This window comes from Dromaius novaehollandiae, chromosome 13 (assembly GCF_036370855.1).
Source record: "Dromaius novaehollandiae isolate bDroNov1 chromosome 13, bDroNov1.hap1, whole genome shotgun sequence".
Lineage (NCBI taxonomy): Eukaryota > Metazoa > Chordata > Aves > Casuariiformes > Dromaiidae > Dromaius > Dromaius novaehollandiae.
Genome location: NC_088110.1, coordinates 9091995 through 9110000, shown reverse-complemented (window position 1 = coordinate 9110000; position 18006 = coordinate 9091995). Strand labels below are relative to the sequence as shown.

General features: G+C 47.2%; 1 protein-coding gene across 4 annotated transcripts in view; it reads right to left on the bottom strand.

The window, feature by feature from the left end:
* ZNF423 (zinc finger protein 423) overlaps positions 1–18006 on the bottom strand; it is a 219717-nt gene that overhangs the window by 139212 nt on the left and 62499 nt on the right. For 3 of the 4 annotated variants that reach the window (XM_064519577.1, XM_064519574.1, XM_064519575.1), the window contains 2 exons: positions 17060–17260; positions 13591–13671 (listed from right to left, as the gene is read on the bottom strand). In XM_064519577.1, the coding sequence (XP_064375647.1) occupies positions 13591–13671; positions 17060–17260 (282 nt within the window). The remainder of the gene's footprint in view (positions 1–13590; positions 13672–17059; positions 17261–18006) is intronic. The other variant, XM_064519576.1, reaches the window with a different exon arrangement.

Sequence of the window (18006 nt, the reverse complement as noted above, 5' to 3'; positions counted from 1 at the left end):
GAGGATCCCGGGGGCTTTCTGGGGTAGCTGTCCTACCTAAGCTGAGGAGCGTCAGCACCATCTCCATCGCGGTTGTTACCTACCCAGCCGAGATGCACACCCCCGCCTCTGGCTGCACTGCTGGTGTACGCTGAATGCTAGCATCACAGGCAAGCTAGCTACCAAACCACAGTAGCACATTCAGTTCTGTTAACGTGTACTGCTGTCATGAGTTTAGACCCAGCCAAATGAAACATGAACGATCTGGTAAACTACAAAAAAGAATGAAGTCTCCAGCACAATTACTTAACTGTTTTGGATGATGAACACCCATAACTCCAAAAGGCTTCAGCAGGAGTCAAGGAGTTTTGCATTTTTGTAGTTTGAGTATATAACCAACAATAAAAATATAGTGAGGAGCAAGCTGCCATATCTGCCAGTCCAGACAGTGAGAAATATGAAACAAATACCCTAAACTAGGAGGAAGTCAGTGGCTGCAAAAATCTCACCGAAAGGGTGCTCAGCTTAGCTGCTGCGCTCTCTGGCAATTCTTAGAAACACTGCAGAGGTGACTTGCTGCACCAGTTTCACCACAGACACCAACAGCATTTCCAGCCAAAAAACTATCTTAGCTTTTCTGAAAGGTTTTCTAAGAAACACTTTTTCCCCTTTAGCAAACCATGACTCATTGCTCTGTATAGAGCAAACAGCCACCAGATACAGAAGCTTAAGTGCCAGAAAACGCTCCACCAGCTCACAGAGAACGTTTCAGGCGAGCGCCTCAGAACAGCCTCCAGAACCACACTCGTGTTCAAAGGAGGTGCTGGGGAACGCGCCTGTGTGAAATTTGGCACTACAGCTTCACTGGAAGGAACAGGGAGGTTAGTTTTGGCTCACATCAGATTCTCCACCCTGTATTTTGCTTTGAACAGTTTTAATGAAAAACGCAAAGTGAGATTCAGCTGCAACCATCACTTTTTATCTGAGGTTGGTCAAAAGCAAAAGAAATTTGGTTTCTGTATGCTTAATGGTGGAGAGGGAATACATCTCTCCTTGGGAGAGAGACTGTATTTTCAGTTATCCTTGGAAGAGGAGGTCGCCAGGAGGTCTATAACTCTTTCACACATATGCAATGCATGTAGGTAAGTGAAATGTCAGTGTGGCAGAAGATGGGGTGAATGGGTAAGTGCCTCATCCAACTTGTAGTGCTGGGCAGCGGACAAGCCAGTCCACTTTGCTATTTCCAGAGGAGCAGTTAGTCACTCCTCCCACCTACTTAGCAGCAGCAAAATGAGAAAATGCTGCTCTTCAGCTTGGATAGATGTTTATTTCATTCGGAGAATCTTGAGATGCCTCTAGAGAAGCTACAATGCTCAAATCATTAAAGCTTTGCCTCTTGCCATGACGTATTTTGGAGCTTCTCTAGTTCCAGACCATGACATGCAGAAGGAGAGGAAGTGGATCACAGGTGTGGTACGAGGGAGGAGAAAGACGACCTACCATAAGACAAGGAGGGGGAATTCAGGATAAGCAAGACAGAGAGCCTCCCTGGACAAGCATGCAAGCAAGCTGGCTGCCTGCCTTTTCAAGGGCCTCTGAACACATCAAAGGCAAGAGGTGGTTGTTACAGACCACGCGGACTTTTTCCACCCAGAAGTCCACCAATGCAAAGCAGCATTCCCTGCCTCTTAAAAAAAAACAAGTACATCTTGCTAACATGGACCAGTAACATGTATTTCAAGTTTCCTGTCCCCTGTAATATTAGAGAACATACACGTAGCTTTCCTCTTCCACAGACTATGCTGAAACTGTCTGAAAATGGGACAAGATAGCTCATAAATAATTGCAAATCCCCTCCTGAAAGCAGATGAGAGGAAGGTGGGATTGAAGCTCGGAGCCAGGAAAGCTGGGAGTGCCAAGGAGCAGAACAGAAGGGCAAGGACAGCATGCAATACCCCAGCTCCATCTGTATGCAGAAGCGAAAGGCAGGGAGGAAAATATCTGTGCAGGTTATGGCAGGCTTCCCCAGGTGTGGGGGATCCTCAGGGGAGGAACACCGTCAACAGAAAATGTAGCAGACCTTATCAGAGACAGCTGATGTGGCATACTCTACCAGAGCTTGTCTGCGATATCAGAACATCTTTTGTTCTCTAGCCCCATTCTTTCACCTGGCAGCTCACAGATGAAAAGACCTGAGATACATCCCTGTCACGGGAGACTTTTCCTCAAAAGGCTTCTAAAAGGAAGAGGGACCAGGGCAATATGGGGTCCATTACCAGGGATGAGTGGCAGAGGAAGCTTTACCCTCCTAACAACAACTTTTTCATGTTTCTGGACATTCTCCCTAACCCTGTCCCCTCCCTTCCTGCAGAGCAGTAACAGAGCCAACATTGTCCATCACGTCTCAATCTGAAGTGACTCATTTATTCTCAGGAGATCTGTGTTCTTTTTTTTCAGCCTGGCATCCTAAGAAAACAAGGTTTATGTGATCATATTGCCTGTCATATGTCTAACTGTTTGTCCCTTCCTATTATTTTTGAATCGCACTGGACTGAGAATGGAGGGCTCAGAGAGAGATTGAATTTCTCTTACAGATATTGAGTTTCTACGAAAGGAGAGGATCTACACTTGATTCGGTAGGACAGAGAAACCCAAATTCATGTCTCTACTGCAAGAAAGGCTAAGAACGAACTCGGCAGTTATCCACCCCTGCTGCCATTAGGCAACCTGCACAGCTCGTGGCATGCAGCAGGCCACAGCACGCACTGCTTCGTGCCCTGCTTGTAGACAGCAGACGTGAAAGGGAGAGGAGAGCACTCTGTGGGGAAGGAGGGTGGGTGAGCTGGGCTACTACGATGGGGAAATGCAACTTCATAGGAAGTCAGGTCTCAAACATAAGAAAACTTGTTTTCTGTGCTCAGATTCCCTGCAACTTCATCATACATCATCCAGGACAAATGTCAATATTGCTCAATATGTAGCCACACGCAAAAGAGCATACAGCCAGTCAGGATCTCATCACTGAGCCCGTTATTAGATTTGTTGTTAAAACTTCTTCCAAGTATGGCAAGCAATAGTAAAGTCCCTGCAAAGTCACTTTATCTCCCCATCTCCACTCTCTAGGCCCACATCTTTCAGGAAGTCCTGTAAGGTTCCTTGCTTTCACTAGAGAAGCCAGATAGTTGTGTATGAGAAATAACTGGCTGCTATTAAAAGGGGGCTTTTTACACAATTAACGTAAGGTTTCTTGAAACAAGTAAAAAGCATGTGCTGAGTCAAATGCAAGCGCTCTAGAAATAGGGCTCCCCCAAGATCGCAAGACTTGACTCTCAGATGAGTTTGTGACATTGGTAAAAAGCAACTCTCTATCCCAAGTGTACTCTGCAGGGGCATTTTCCTGTATCCCCTGACCAAACTACTGATTTTTAAGGGAAAGAGAAGGAACAAAGAAAACGTCCCCTTTTCCTGTAGCACCACATGATGTATTTCATTTGCCCTATCCTTTCTGCTTCTAGTGACAGTGCAGTGTTTGTCTGAATTTTTAACAGATGTTTCTAAGTACTCTTGACCACTTCTGTCTCCTGAGGATTGCTGCAGTGGGATAGCTTGAGATAGTAATACAAACAAAGCTGTAAGAGGCTCTCGGGGATAAATCTGTAGACAGTGCATCTAGGATGGGTGTGGGTATGGGTCCAAGCCTTATGAAACTGTGCAAATATCCTCTGAAGACTAACATGCTGGAATGACCCTGCCTGCAGATGTTTTTGAGTTTACCAGCACCCCAGTGAAAAGCAAGACAGCTTACAGATAACTGCAACACCACCGAAACAGCCGGTGAGCGGGACTCGAGCTGAAAGCTATAAAAGCAGGGATATACTGGAGCAGAACGGAATAATGCCGAGGATGATGTGCGATAGCATGACTCCATTTGAATGCACATATCAAAGACACCGAGGAAGGGCTTGGTCTGGGTTGAGGGAGAGTTTCCCAGATGTCAGGCTTATTCCCCTGGGAATAAGCACACTGGAGTCATTTGACAGGTGTGAAGGTACGCATGCAGTCAGAACATGAATGGTTTTAAAAAAAACAAAAAACGAAGAAAACCTCTGCTTTCATTTTCAGAGAGAGTGAGTACCCTGCGCTTACCCCTGGAAAGGAGGCAGCGGCATGTGCCCGAGCCTGCACGCAGCCTGCAACGATAATCCACAGCACAAGCTGGTCACGCAGGTCACTCGCACTTTATGGCTGCTGATTTACATACCAAAATGTACCATTGCTACTTCATACCCAGATAAAGTCTACTGAAGCCATTGTTCGTGTTTTACAGCAGCTGAAGCTGCTCCTGTTAAAAGGCCAGTCTACCGGCCGGGGAGCGAAAACGAGCACGGAGGCGGCCGCGGCTCCATCCCGCCATCCCAAAGTCTCTGCGGATGCCGACTGCCTGCCGGTGCCAGCCGCGGCGGCGCGGGCGCTCCCGGGGACGCCAGCACGAGCCCGCGGCACGCCGCGCTCGCTCCTCGCTGGAGACAGGCGCACCCGTACCCGACACCGCGCTTCTCAACCGCCTTCAGGCTGGCGGCAGCTGGGTCAGTCACAGCAATACCATGGCCCTCCCCACGCCAAAAAACCCCTATAAAACCCGCCATCCCGAGGCACACTGCCCCATAGGTAGCACAGCATAGCTCTAAACACCACCACCGTTCGCCAAGGTGGAGGTACACGCATCTTCGTCACCTTTCGTATTAGCATCTCTCCTGACCCTTTTGTAAGGTGATTTCAGAATTCCTCATTCTGAGAAGCACTTGTTTAGCATTGGCCCCGACTGCTGCATAAAGCGATAGCTCGGTGGTCACTGCCCACAAGATATATTTAGCTTCGTAAACTCATCGTCAATGGATTTTGAAAGCGTTGTAGCCAGCAGACTGGAAACCACACGCAGTACAAACACATAATAGAACTTTTAATGTGCAAAGAGACTAAACAAAAAGATCCTTGACCTTCTTGCTTTCCCTTGCATACCATTATCCCCAGCGAGACAGCAAATGGGATGACGTTGAGAGCAACAGCTACCATGAAGCAACTTTGGAAGCCAATTTCTACAGTAGTTAAGCAGTTAATGGCGTTAATCAGAATGATAACTTATTAAATTCTGCATTTATGCAAATAGCATTTTGGCACATCACATGGAGACTTGAGTAGCAGAGCTTGCCAGGAAAGGTCCCAACATCTTTTAAATTTACTGTTTTTTCTTTTCAATAATGTGTAAAATAATAGCAAAGGACTATGTCCGTAATCGCTGGCACATCAGACAAACCACACTTCAAATAAAAAAATTTTTGTAGTCACAAATTAATCTCCATCATCCCAAACAGATTAACGAACAAATTGCTTAATTCTCAACCTTTATGAAGCAGAGATTAATCTCTACAACTAAATCCAATCTCTCCCTTTATCTTTTTAACAAGAAGTTGACATTTCTTGCAGATCTCCCTAAAACAAGCAACATTTACTGAATGAAGCAGATAGCAGATATCCCTAACTCTCCGCACTACAGTGGCCACAGGATATAAAATATAAAAATCTAAAGCAACACAATAATTTATGGCTATGACATGATACGACATTATTTGCATACGACGAGATGAATCAGGGAAACTGCAGTTTAGGATAGGCAGAATTTACAGGAACCTTAGTTTTGTAAAACCTGTGTGGAAAACTGATTGTTTTCCAAAAGCAATATCTGGCATCTTTTGGCTCTGGGTTGCACTTAAATTCAACGAGGATGCAAGAAAGAGGGGACTGGATGAACAACTAAGAGTTGTGCTTTTAATCGCTTTTGAGATGTACTAAAAATATCAAGATATGCTTATGCACCTAGTCCTCCCTTAGTTGGTGGTGTTCTTTAGTAAAATTAAATTCTGCATGGAAAGTTGCACATTCATTTAGTTCATTCTATATCTTTGGGAAAATGAGGTGTGAAAGTGTTTACCCATCCCACTTGCAGCGGGATGTTGTGCAAAATGGGTATTTCGCCAATTGAAATTTTACCTGTATTTTGCAAATGAATAATATGGTTTAAACACAAACTTTAACTGTCAGTTTGTTGATGTATATGCAGATACTTACGCACCTGAGTACATTCTCTTTGGACAGAGCATTCTCTGCAACACAGAATGTTAAAATATCTCTGGAAAAAATAATTGGCCTTTTTTCTCCCCTTTGGGTACAAATTTCTGTTTTTAAATGAATGTGCAGGTTTCCTGTTACTGCGTGAAGCCTTCACTTCAAAATACTGTCATTGACTAATTCTACATTTAATTGAAACAGAATGTTTTACATCACAAACACTTTTTTTTTTTAAATAGTTCATGTATTCTTTACCTTAATGTGATTCCCAGCTATTAAGAGAAGAAGGGATTTCTATTTTTTTTTTTTTTAATTTCATGAAAGAATCAAAGTTTTCCAGCAACTCTCTTTATGGAGTAAACTCATGCAAGCGCCGAAGCCTTTCCAGAGCAAACAGGATTCTCCCCCCTCCCTCTGGCTTTTCTCCCTCCTGAATGCCACGGCCTTCACTCAACCAAAGGAAATGAAAGACAGACTGAGACAACAGCATCACGTGGGTGAAGGTCAGATTGATTTTCAGCTGTGTGGTGCTGTTTTATCACCCTCAGGACAAAAGTTAAGCCCTTTTTTTTTCTTCCCCCCTTCACGTCTGCTTTAACAGAGTAACGTATTTTTTGCTGAGACGTTGGTTGGGCTCCATACCACCAGAATTATCAAGGACACACTAATGGAAAACATTTGCGGCTATCTTCTTCCTCAGAGTAAACTCCACCGCAGCCCAGACACCACCGTATTTCTCTCCGCGTTTCCTCTGTCCCCCGCACACGCAGTGGCTCCGCTGAACCGCTGAGGTTTCCGCAGTCACACTCGCCGCCAGCGAAGGCGGCTCGGCCGCAGCTGGGGGCAGCGCGGCAGCGCTCCCGGCCCCGGCAGCCCCCGCCACCCGCGAGGGGCCGGCTCACAGATTGCGCCTGCTCCCCTCCTGCCCCCGGCGCGGCCGAGCCCCCGCCTGCCGCTCGCCCACGGCACGCACGGCCGCCTCCCGCCGCGCTTCCCCCAGCCGCGGCGGGACTCGCAGACTCACTCCTCCCGGCGGGCTGCGGAGAGCGGCCTCCTCCTCTCCCTTCTCCTTACGACCGATGCTCCCCCAAAGGCAACGCTAGCTTCCACGCTGCCAGTTTTAGCTGGGCTGCTCTTTGAAATCGAGCCGATTAACGTAAAATGAAGCATTTTGCACATCACAGCTATGCACGTGTGCCTGGTTCTGCAGGAGCAGCCCCTTCCCGCCCGACCTGCGCGCTGCTGGGGCTGGAGCGGGCGGCCAGAGAGCTCCAGCAATGCTCTCTCATTTAGGCTATTAGGGAGGAAAATCTTATTCACTGGCCTTTTTTGTTTTCTTATAAATTTTAAGTTTGTTTTACTTGCGTGAGAAATATGGCATTATTGCAACTGTCCCCTAAAGGGATAAGTTATCTTCCACAAAGGCAGGAGTACTACCGGCTTTACTCTGTGCCGGCGGCTCTCGCCGCAGGCAAGGGCAGCCCAGCCGCAGCGCCGGTGGGACACGCTCCCCGCTGACGGGGCGCCCGCAGCACAGGCGGCGGCGGCGGCGAAGGGCTGTAAAGGCGCGATCGGGCGGTTGCCAGGTTGAACCGGACGCAGTTGGAATGGAAATTAAATAATTGGCTCGGTTTTGTTAAGCAGAACCGCGGAGAACAGGTATCTATCTAGCTTTTCTGAGGCTGCCCCCAAAACAGCGTGTTGCAGCAGTCTGGTTTCTCTTTTAGGGAACTAAATCAGTTACGTGGAGGGGCCAAGAAAATGGGAATATTAACACAACGTAAAGGAGGAAACCACGCTAAGCAAGGGCTGAAATGATGAAAGACCAGCAATGGCCCTGGCGGAGGGAGCCTGCCGCGGAGAGCGGGCAGGGATGAGGCCGGTCGCACCGGGAACCGAGGGGAGAACCGGGACAGCCGCAAAAGCCCCGTCACGCACAAGGAGGAGGCAGACGGCAATGAGAGCGTCATCATAACTGCTTTAAAAGAGAGTCATAAAAGCAAGTTGTAAATAATTCCAACCGATGTTCTCATACCACAGCAACGTTATGCAGTTATTTTGGTTTTTGGCTTGGTTGATTTGGTTTATTGATGCAGATTGATCAATGTAATTGACATTTGATTGGATTACTCTTGGAGTCCAGTAAATCACCTGCATTTATTTTTGCTAGGAGGAAGTGAATGCAGATGTATACATTTATATTTCTGCAAAGTCATAAAGAGAATTTTATTCTTCTGTCTTTCCAAATTTTCTAATGAATAATTAGTAGATCCAGATTTCTAAAATGACCATTTAATACAAGTTATATCGAATCTCATTTATTCTAGGAGATATCATTAACTACAAAGTCTGCCCAAGTAAACTCAGCTCAGCGTAGAGGAAGTGACTGGGAAATACGTTCAAAAAATCCATTCAAATGTTTAATGTAACAGATTCCCTGGAGAAGAGAAAAGCAACGGGCCTCTTCAGCCTTTCCTTACGTCCTCCTCCGCACGGCTAACGGTAATTGAGCAGCAACGTAAGGAGGAGCCAAAAACTCATTCGCCATTTGCTGAAAAAGATTTTCGGGGAAGCCTGGAGAAGACATGCTCCCACCCGCTAAAATATTGGGGCCTTCTGGGGAAAGTTCACCCCAGCAGTTATAGGTCTCGCCACCACCAAAACCCATCGGGATTTAGGAGCGTGGCTCCGGCAGGGACTTCGTGCATGCCGTTGGGCAGGTCGGCGAAGGCACGGTTCCAGCTGCTTGGGGGGACGGTCCTGCCCCCTCCCCGAACCCCGACCTCGCGCCCCCCGTGCTGACCCCAAGGCCTGGGTGGCTCCAAGGGGTGCCAGGTCTGGGAACTGAGCACACTAAAAATTAATCCTCTTAATTTTCAGCGGTGTTGCTTCCCAAAGACAGCACAAACCTTGGGTCAGCATGGCGCGGGAGATGGAGGGAAGGAATACCCCCTTCAGGAACAGTCAAAATTTTTGCCAAATTAAGGTGACTTCAGCTTAATTCTATGATGATGGAAATAAAAATAGTACTTGCTTATGTCAGAAAGTAGTTGCTAGTCTAAATGTTTCGAAGACCATGAAGTGCTCAAATGCCATAGGAAGTATTTAATGTGAACAGACCAGATGCCTTGAAAATTCCATTAGTTTTGCATTAGCAGAGGCAAAAAGTTTGTTGCAATGAACAAGAAGTTTAATTAGCATTACCTGTATTTTATTTACAAATTTAACTTAAATTTCTACTAAATATATTTTCAACAATTTTGAATTAAATAGGAAATTATGAAATCTATTTTTTAAAACTCACCTTGCTACAACTATTAAAATTACTTAAATGAAACGGCATTCAGCAGGTGCGTACCTGTCACCAAAGCTTTGAAGCAAGTCCAAAATCTTTGGTGAAGGTCTAAACAGCTAAGGCCTTCTGATGTTCTAACCCAGCTTTGAGAGCAACAGCCTCTCCAGCAGGTTCAGGGAAAATAATTCCCTTATTCAATTTATTTGACTAGTTCAGTGCAATAACTAGTTCAGGCAGAACTGAGAAACTATTTGGCAGATGATAGCTAATTTTCTCATGCTAGAGGAAGGAGCGAGACACCTAAAGGGAACCCGGGCACCCAACTCGGGGCATCTCGGGGAGCCACGTACCTCTGCGGATCCATCCCGCTCGCAGCTGGAGGACGCCAGGCACCGTCCCTCAAGGCAGCCCCCGCGGCAGGCCACGTCCCGGGCTCCCGGACCCAGAGGACATCGCGGGATGCTCGGGCGAGCACTCCCACAGCCGGCCGGCTGCAGAAGACCAACCCATGCTGGCAGGTTTCCCTAAAGCCAGCCGGCGCCGGGGGTGGAGGCTGCCTCCTGGCTCCCCCAGCCCGGAGCACAGCTAATAACATGCCAGCTGGATCTGCAGACACGCCAAGTTTAATGAGGCTACAACAAAAGCATTCAAATAGGCACTACAGAATTTCTGCCGTTTTTTTCCTAGAGCTCATTTTAAAAAGATAGGTAGAAATTCTTGACAATATTTGTACACACTCTTGTTTTATTTTTAATTGATTTTTAAAAGACATTTATATTCTTTAAATTCAAAGAAATCAACATTAGAAAGACTTTTTTTTATCCCACTACTACCAGCAACAAAATTATGTTCTGTGATGAGTGCTTGAAACACACTGCTGGTTGCTGCTTTTTTTTTTCTTTCTTTCTTTAAATAAACATTGAAGCCTTAATTCTTTTTCCCACTATGAGGCCAGAGATCACCTTTCTGTCTCCCAGATCTCTTCCACCAGAACAAGTATCCTCTGTCTCCCCCAGCTCAGGAATCAGGACGGACGTGCAAATGTCCACTGCACATCTAGCACTGGTGACAAAGGAGATATTTTACCTGCTCGGTGCCCTATCGGCAATACTTTACCACGTACCTCAGCCTCTTACTTTGGGGCAGGGTGGAGGAGATAAGAGGACTGTAAACAGGGACACCTCCCTGCCAAGTATATGAACCTTCCTGCCCCTCAGAGGTACCGTGCCCTTCTGACCAAGAGGGAGCTGGACGGTGGGTAGATCTCCTGTCTGGTCCCCTGTCTCAGCAAAGGTGGAGCAGAAGGGCAGGAGGTGTCGGGGAGGACACGGATGACCAGAGTCACTGGAAGAGCTAGAGGGTATCAAATGAAAGCAGGAGGTGACAAAGCCAAAACCAACAGGAGATACTTTCCCCAGCACATAACAGAACTGCGGAGATCCTCACCACCGAAATGCTAAAAGCATACCTGGCTACAAAGAGAAACCTCAAAAAGCAAATTCGTGCAAGAGTCTCTGAAGAACTTCAATGAAAGACACCAGGAAGTCTCCGGACAAGAGTTTGCTGACAGCTGAGAGAATATTCTGAAGGAAAGGCACGACATGGACCACCAGGCTGGCTCAGTAAGGCCGTTCTTACATATGTGGACGAAGACTACTTGCCTGATGGCCTGCTAAGGGGTAGGGGGAGAAATCAGAAAAAAAGGCAGACATTCAGTGCACCTTTTGTTCATTGCTCGTGTCTGCAACCTGAAAACCATGACAGTGTGACCTGAAAACCATGACAGTTCTTCTGAATCTGCGATAGCTACCAGCATGGACAAAACTCATCCCTTCAATTGCCGGCAGGGCCCACACGCTCTTTAGCTGTGGACGCACACGTAGCTACAAATAATCCATGCTCTCATCTGTTTGAGACAGGACAACTCCAGTGCACCCTCCATCGAACTAGGGCATTATTAAGAGGCCACCCTATAACAAGCACCAATTTCCAGGCCACCTTCACTGCATTTCTGAATTGAGTTTCACATATTAGTTTATATTAGCAGCGGTTCAGAGGAACCCAGATGTGACCTGGACAGCGAAGGAAGGTGCCTCCCAGCACACGAGAGCTTTCACCCCTGCACTTTGCGGGTACTGCTCTCCTCTCAACGCTTGGGGTGCTTTGGTCGTTGTTCACCTCCTGATTTCCACTGCAACAACGCATCAGGAGGAGAAACTGGCTTTTCAGACAGCCAAGTACCAAACCACCAAAAAGCCAAGTACCAAACCATCAAAAACCTCCAGAAGGACATGTGCTGTCTTTAAGAAGCCTTGTTTAAAAGGTGTGCCCACTCTTGTTTCTATCCATTTTCATTCATCTCTGTACTTATTTTGCAGACTACTTTTTGAACCAGATAAAAGTAGATAAAAGAACTCAATTAGAGCAGTAAGAACGAAACAGTCCCTTGCTGACACAACCAAGCTAACATGTCATCCTCAGCGCCTCACTGTGCCACGTGCTTAAAAAAAATGACAGGGAAAAACATAGGGTGGTTGAGGAAAGCCATCACCATCGCAAAGAAGATTTTGTGCAGCCTCCAAGCGCGTAGCCGGGCCATCGGCGGTGACTGTCAGCTGCGCGATGGCTGTGAGAGGGGCAGATGCAGCTCATCGCTTCCCCTCCGACGGGGGGTTTTGGTTACAGCAACCAAAGCGCCTGCAGACGCGCTGGCAGGGCTCTTATCTGCACGCGCAGCGCCTGGTTCCCTGCCCCGCCGCGTCCCCGGGGAGCGCCGCGGCACCGCGCCGGGCGGGAGGCGGGCGCCCTGGCACGCGCTTATCTGCCAGCGCCGGCCCGGCCTGCCTGCCGGCCGCGCACCCCGGGCTGGCACGGCCCTGCATGCAGAGCCCCGCGGCCCTCCCCGCCGCTCGCCCGGGCAGCGGCCTCCCCTCCCGGCGCACGCAAGCCTCCGCGGGCCCCGACGCGGAGCCGGAACCGGCCGATTACGGCGAACAATTGCGATTTTAATTCAGGCCTGCCACCGCAAACCCACCGTGGGCACTGGCACGGCTGCAAAGCCAAAGCGACGGAAACAGCGGGAGAAGCAACCGCCGAGCATCGCCCTCCGCGCCGGGGCCGCGCGGGCCGGCACCCACCTGCGAGCGCAAAGCGCCCCCCGCTCTGCCGAGAGCGGCAATGCCGGGAGGCTCGACGCTCGCCGCGGCTCTCGTGAACGCGCGTAGGCCGCTAGGCGCCACGCCGGGACAGTCCCAAGCCTCGACGCCCGGACCTCAGCTCAGCGGGGCCAGCTCCCTCCCTCCCCCGGCGCCAGGAACCGCGTCCCGTCCCCGGAGAGCAACGCCACCGCGAAGGGGACGCGGCAACGCGCCCGCCGCCGCGGCACCGGGCCGCCCTCGCCACAGCCCCGTGTGGGGACACGGCGCTCCGGGGAAATCCGCGTCTTTACAGCACGCGGCATTGCTGAGCTTTCCTGGTGCCAATTTTAAAACACTGCTACAACCTCTGGAAAGAAGGAAAACTGCATTTCAGCACAACAACATAGGAAAGAACAGGAAAGGAAACTTGTTATTTTTTTTAGATCGAAACACTAGTCAGGTTAAGGGAAAGGAGCAGACTTCTGGCAAGGACAAGAGCGCTCAGACCGAGCCACAACACAGTAATTAGGGCCAGTAGGTCATTAGAGCCACAGCTGTATAAACTAGGTGTATAATTAAGTTTCCACACTGCTTTTTCACAACTGTATTTCAGTTTCTTTTGTGGAGGATGACCAGTAGTTCATCAAATTTAAAAAAGGCAACAGCAGCAGCAAAAAAAAGAAAAAAAAGAAAATCTGACTTGCCAATCAGGTCCAACAAGAGATCATAATTTGGGGGCGGGCTAATTTTGGAAATACAGGTAAGGAGTCTATCTTTGTCAGCATGAAGCACAAAGTGCTACACGACAAAAGCATTAATGAGACGTAGTCGCTTGCTGACGAGCTGCTGTATGCGGTTTTCTGCGTAAGCATCCTGCACATCCAGTTGCAGGGCAGTTATAATTCTTGTAGCAGGTGAAATGCAAGAAAATACAAAATTATACACTAGCACGAAACAGTTACAATACCTCATTTCAAACGTAAGCCTAGTGTACATGTTACAGGGCATTTAAAAGGAGCAACTGCAAGACTTTAATTATAAACTAGTTCCTACCGTACAGTAGTTTAGAAAAATCAGCCGCTTCCAAGCTGGCAATATCCATACATAGCTCTGCTGCTGTTTGAAACAGACAACCTGTAAAGTTACCAACAACAGAAGAGGACCTCATGAAATGCTCCGAGACCCCCACCTCACCTACCTCTCTCCAGTTCATTGATGCGCTCATTTGCTTTAAGATATTTTATATAGAAAAACTGAAGAAAAAAGTTTACATGAGGATATTCTGACCCAGTGGGAGGGAAGGGGTGACATGGGTGGAGGAGGCAAAAATAATGCAATAAAAAAGCTGAAGCTAAACACAGACTAATGTTCGTGGATTAACACACAAACGAAATGGCAAATCTTGGGGCTCTTCAGCCACTTTTCATCAGACAAGAAACAACTCTGCATCAGGCAGCAGACAGTATTACATTGCAGAACAGTTGTTTGACGTATGCAGTGTCTAGTGCTGGCTACAGGACACAATAATTTGTAAACCCAGCTGCGATTCTTTACTCCTGTCCATAATGCTATCGTATTGTGTTATACTATAACAGCAATGTGCAAAAAAAAAAAAAAATTTTTTTATATATATATATATTTTTTTTTATATATATATATATATATATAAAGGAGTGCACGTGGTGCTGATGGTAATTACTCAGTCTTTTCTAGTTAAGGGGACACAGGGCTATGAGTGATTTTTAAGTGAATTTTTAAAACTGAACACACCTAATGTATACCCTAAGTACTTTTATTTATTCTTCGCATATTTTCAGAGGTGGTCTCTAACTGTTTAAGGCACTACTGCCGAGGCTGCTGAGGGGAGGTCGTTTGGGGGGAAGGCTGGGAGACAGGCAGACACGGGGCCGCAGGGAAAGGGGATGTTCTGCAGTACGGGCTGCCCCACGTAGACCCCGATCAGATCCCTGTAGACGCTGGAAACCCACAGCCGGCAATCACAGGCATCAGCCACGAGCAGAGGTGTAAAAGGCACCTAATTCTGTCAGCGAGAGAACATCTCTGCTACGCTGACATCAAAAGGAATACCATGCACTTATGCTACATGAGATGTCTAGATTTCAACAGTGTTTTGTCCTCAAAGAAACAAGTCTGAAATACATGAAAAAGCAAGGGGGGAAATGGCTGTTTGCTACTTCCTTACATGTCAAAGCAGCTGCGTTCAAACTGTACGGTAACTCCCGCGCACTGTAATGAATTTCTAAGGGATTCCAGTGAAATAGATGGTTTATCCTGTTCTTTGGAGTAATCTCCTACCATCCGGCAACACCCCTGTGCTGCAATACCTTCCTAACTCCGCTGTCCCACAGGAAGTCATTAGTTACGTTGCATTATCAACCTGGTAATATTATTACTACAAATATTACCTGTACTGATCTGGAGCCGTGTAGACACAATTGAAAACTCTGCTTCAGATTAAGACATGAAACCCTAGCTTGTCAAGAGGTCAGGCTCTGCATTACCACCTCGAGTGCGTCAGGCAGGCACTACGAATAAAAGGAGCGCGGGGCAACTGAGGACACGGCCGCAGAGCTTCTTCTGTGGGATATCATCTTTAAACACACCACGCTTCCTAATGCTGTCTTAGATTTTCACCCTGGTGGTGCAAGCCTGTTCTGCTGAACTGAACAACACGTGAATTTTTGTTCAAAGCATATGAAATACTTATGGTTATTAAAGAAATAGGTGGGCCTGCACTTTAAAGTTTTGTCTCACAGTTAAGATATGTAATATCTAGAGTTTTTCCAGATTTTCTCCATGGAAACATTCTCATTCCTGAGTATACGAGTGCCATCCTCCTATTTACATTAAACCACTTCAGAACACTGTAGATCAAGCTAAATAGGAAACATGCACTCTTATTCTCACACAAGGTTGTCTCCACATGGAGATAATCTGCATCTATCCCATGTATACGCAGATGGCTATATGCTTCCTTTTTACGACAAAACGTCTTCGTGAATCAGCATCACATATGAAGACAATAAAAAATGATGAAATTATGCTACCTGAAATCAAAAATTAGCAATGGGAACATTAACAAATTCTTCTGATAGGTCCCACAAAAATATAATTTGTTTTACTTCGTCTAACAGAATAGTATATTGAGGATAAATAAAACCTGAGGTGTGAAGATACTGACTGTACCGATATGAGTAGAATCTCTGGATTGCTACATCTTAATATACGCTTGCCTCAGGAAAATAACTGCTCCTGTTCATAGCGCTCGCGGACAACAGCTGCAGCCTCACGCACAGCCCTCTTCAGGAGGCAACGCCACGAGCACCGGCTCGTCTCCTCCTGCACTGCTTCCCTGGCCGCAGTTTGCCCGGCGCGGGATGCTCTCGGAGCCGGAGGCCTGACCCACGTCCCTGGCCGTGTGCTGGGAGCACAAGGCCGGATAAACCTGGGCACCCGACAAGCCTGGCGAATCGCAGTGGCCCTGACGAGCTTCCTGTGTTTGTTCTTGGCTGAGCACAAGTTTTACTGATGCCCAAGAAGAGGAGAAGGAAACGTGGACTAACTGCCAAATTACGTGGCCAGGGAGGGAATATGCACTCAGGGGAAAGAAGGTGGAGGGTCTGGAATCCTGCTGCTTCAGCAGAGAAACTACCCCTCTGCAATTCTCCACCTTCCAGCTATAAGAGAAACTGGCTAAAAATCTCTTAGAAGAGCATGGAGGAAAAAGTGATGGCAAAGTATTCAATTCCTGGAAGGTGAAGGATGAGAACCTCCAATTTAAATACATACGAACATGTTCTGTGCTCACCCTCCTAAGATTTTATTTAATCTTTGATAAAATCGGCAAGGCTTTTTACTATGTCCATAAACCGGCTTAGCATGCTCCCCAGAATACCTGCTGCTCTCCCTGCCCGTGTGAAAAGAGCCGTGTAAAAGCGAGAGATGCTGCAATTGTTCACACCGGCGCTCTGAGCTTTTTCTTACTTCACAAAAAGTAAAGCCAAGATCAGTGTAGGCTGATGCCATCCTCGCTTCCATAAACTTCAGAAGAAAATGCCATAATAACCTATGGAGAATGGCGTATTTTTCGGGTGGGATTACAAAACTCACCCTTGGAATTTTAATCTCTCATGTTCATTTACGGGGTTCAGAGGCCTTTCTTCATGGGAGCTTTGCACACTTAAGTCACTTAACTTTTTTTTAAATCTGCCTGCGTTTGGAGAGAGAGGAAAAATACCCTATCTGAAACTTTTAACGCTGAAAAAGCCCACAACATTTTTGCCTAACATAATTACTGACAGATTCCAATTGGAAAGCTGTTGCTTTTATTTTAATTTTATTAAAGGAGTGAACAAAGGCTACCCAAGGCACCACAATAAAATTACATTAACTGTAAAATTACATTATTAATTCTTTAATCTCACTTGAGGCCTCAAGCTGTTGCTATGTCCAATTACCCAGCTAACCACCTGTCAGAATTGCAAAGCTAGTTTAACATTACCTCCAGGACAGTTGTGTGCCCTGTGTTCAGTCAGGTCTGCCAGCGAATCGAAGTCCTGCTGACAGTTATCGCAGGTGTAAATTGACTCATCCTCCATGTCTTCATCTTCCTCATTTCTCTCCTCCTGACTCGTCACGCTGTTCCTCTCTTCCAGGGCCCGGCTGTCCTTCGCATCGTGCTCCAGCTCTCCTCCCAGGCCACCTGCCAACGGGAAGAGCATGCTCTAAGTTTTACAGGTCTGAAGAAATAAGAGATTTAAGAATGATGTTGCACTTATTAAGACACATTTAATTACAGCTGCTCTCACATTATTCCCGACGCCTTTTATTATATTAATGTGGTTTTTATATCATGCGGTGCAACAATTCTCAACTGTACGCGCTACTGCTTGGTGTGAATCCTGCAAACACGCTTTTTATGAGCTTCTTTAGTGGGTGTAGAGCAGCAATCTCCAACTCTGTCACATAAAGTTGTTAGTGTTTCATCACTTAAACCAGATTCTCAAAGCCTGAAAGACTGGCAAGATTAATTACAGCTTGCAAAGAAAAGGCACGTGCTGAATTCTAACTCGTAACGCTCCCCGCCTCCGAGTCCCAAAGTTACCAACACTGAGGAGGAAAAACAAACACGCACACCACAGCGCAGTTCAAGACCCCCAGAGAACACGCAATACGCCACTGAGCGAGAGGGCCCGTAAACCAGCGCGAGCCCGTCTGCCTGGCGAGCAGACCTCCAGCGCTGTCGCTCTGGTCGCGAGGCCCGTGGCATTGCATGCGACCTTCAGATTTCTCAGATGGTTTTTTACCCCGGTCTGTGAGCCAGGCACGGGGTAACATCAATGTCCTTGCCAGATAAACCTCAAGTTTCCATGCATCGGTGTACCTCAAAACTCAGTTCTCCAGCAGCTCCAGAAGCACCCCATTGCAAGGCTGCGGTAGCTGCCTGGA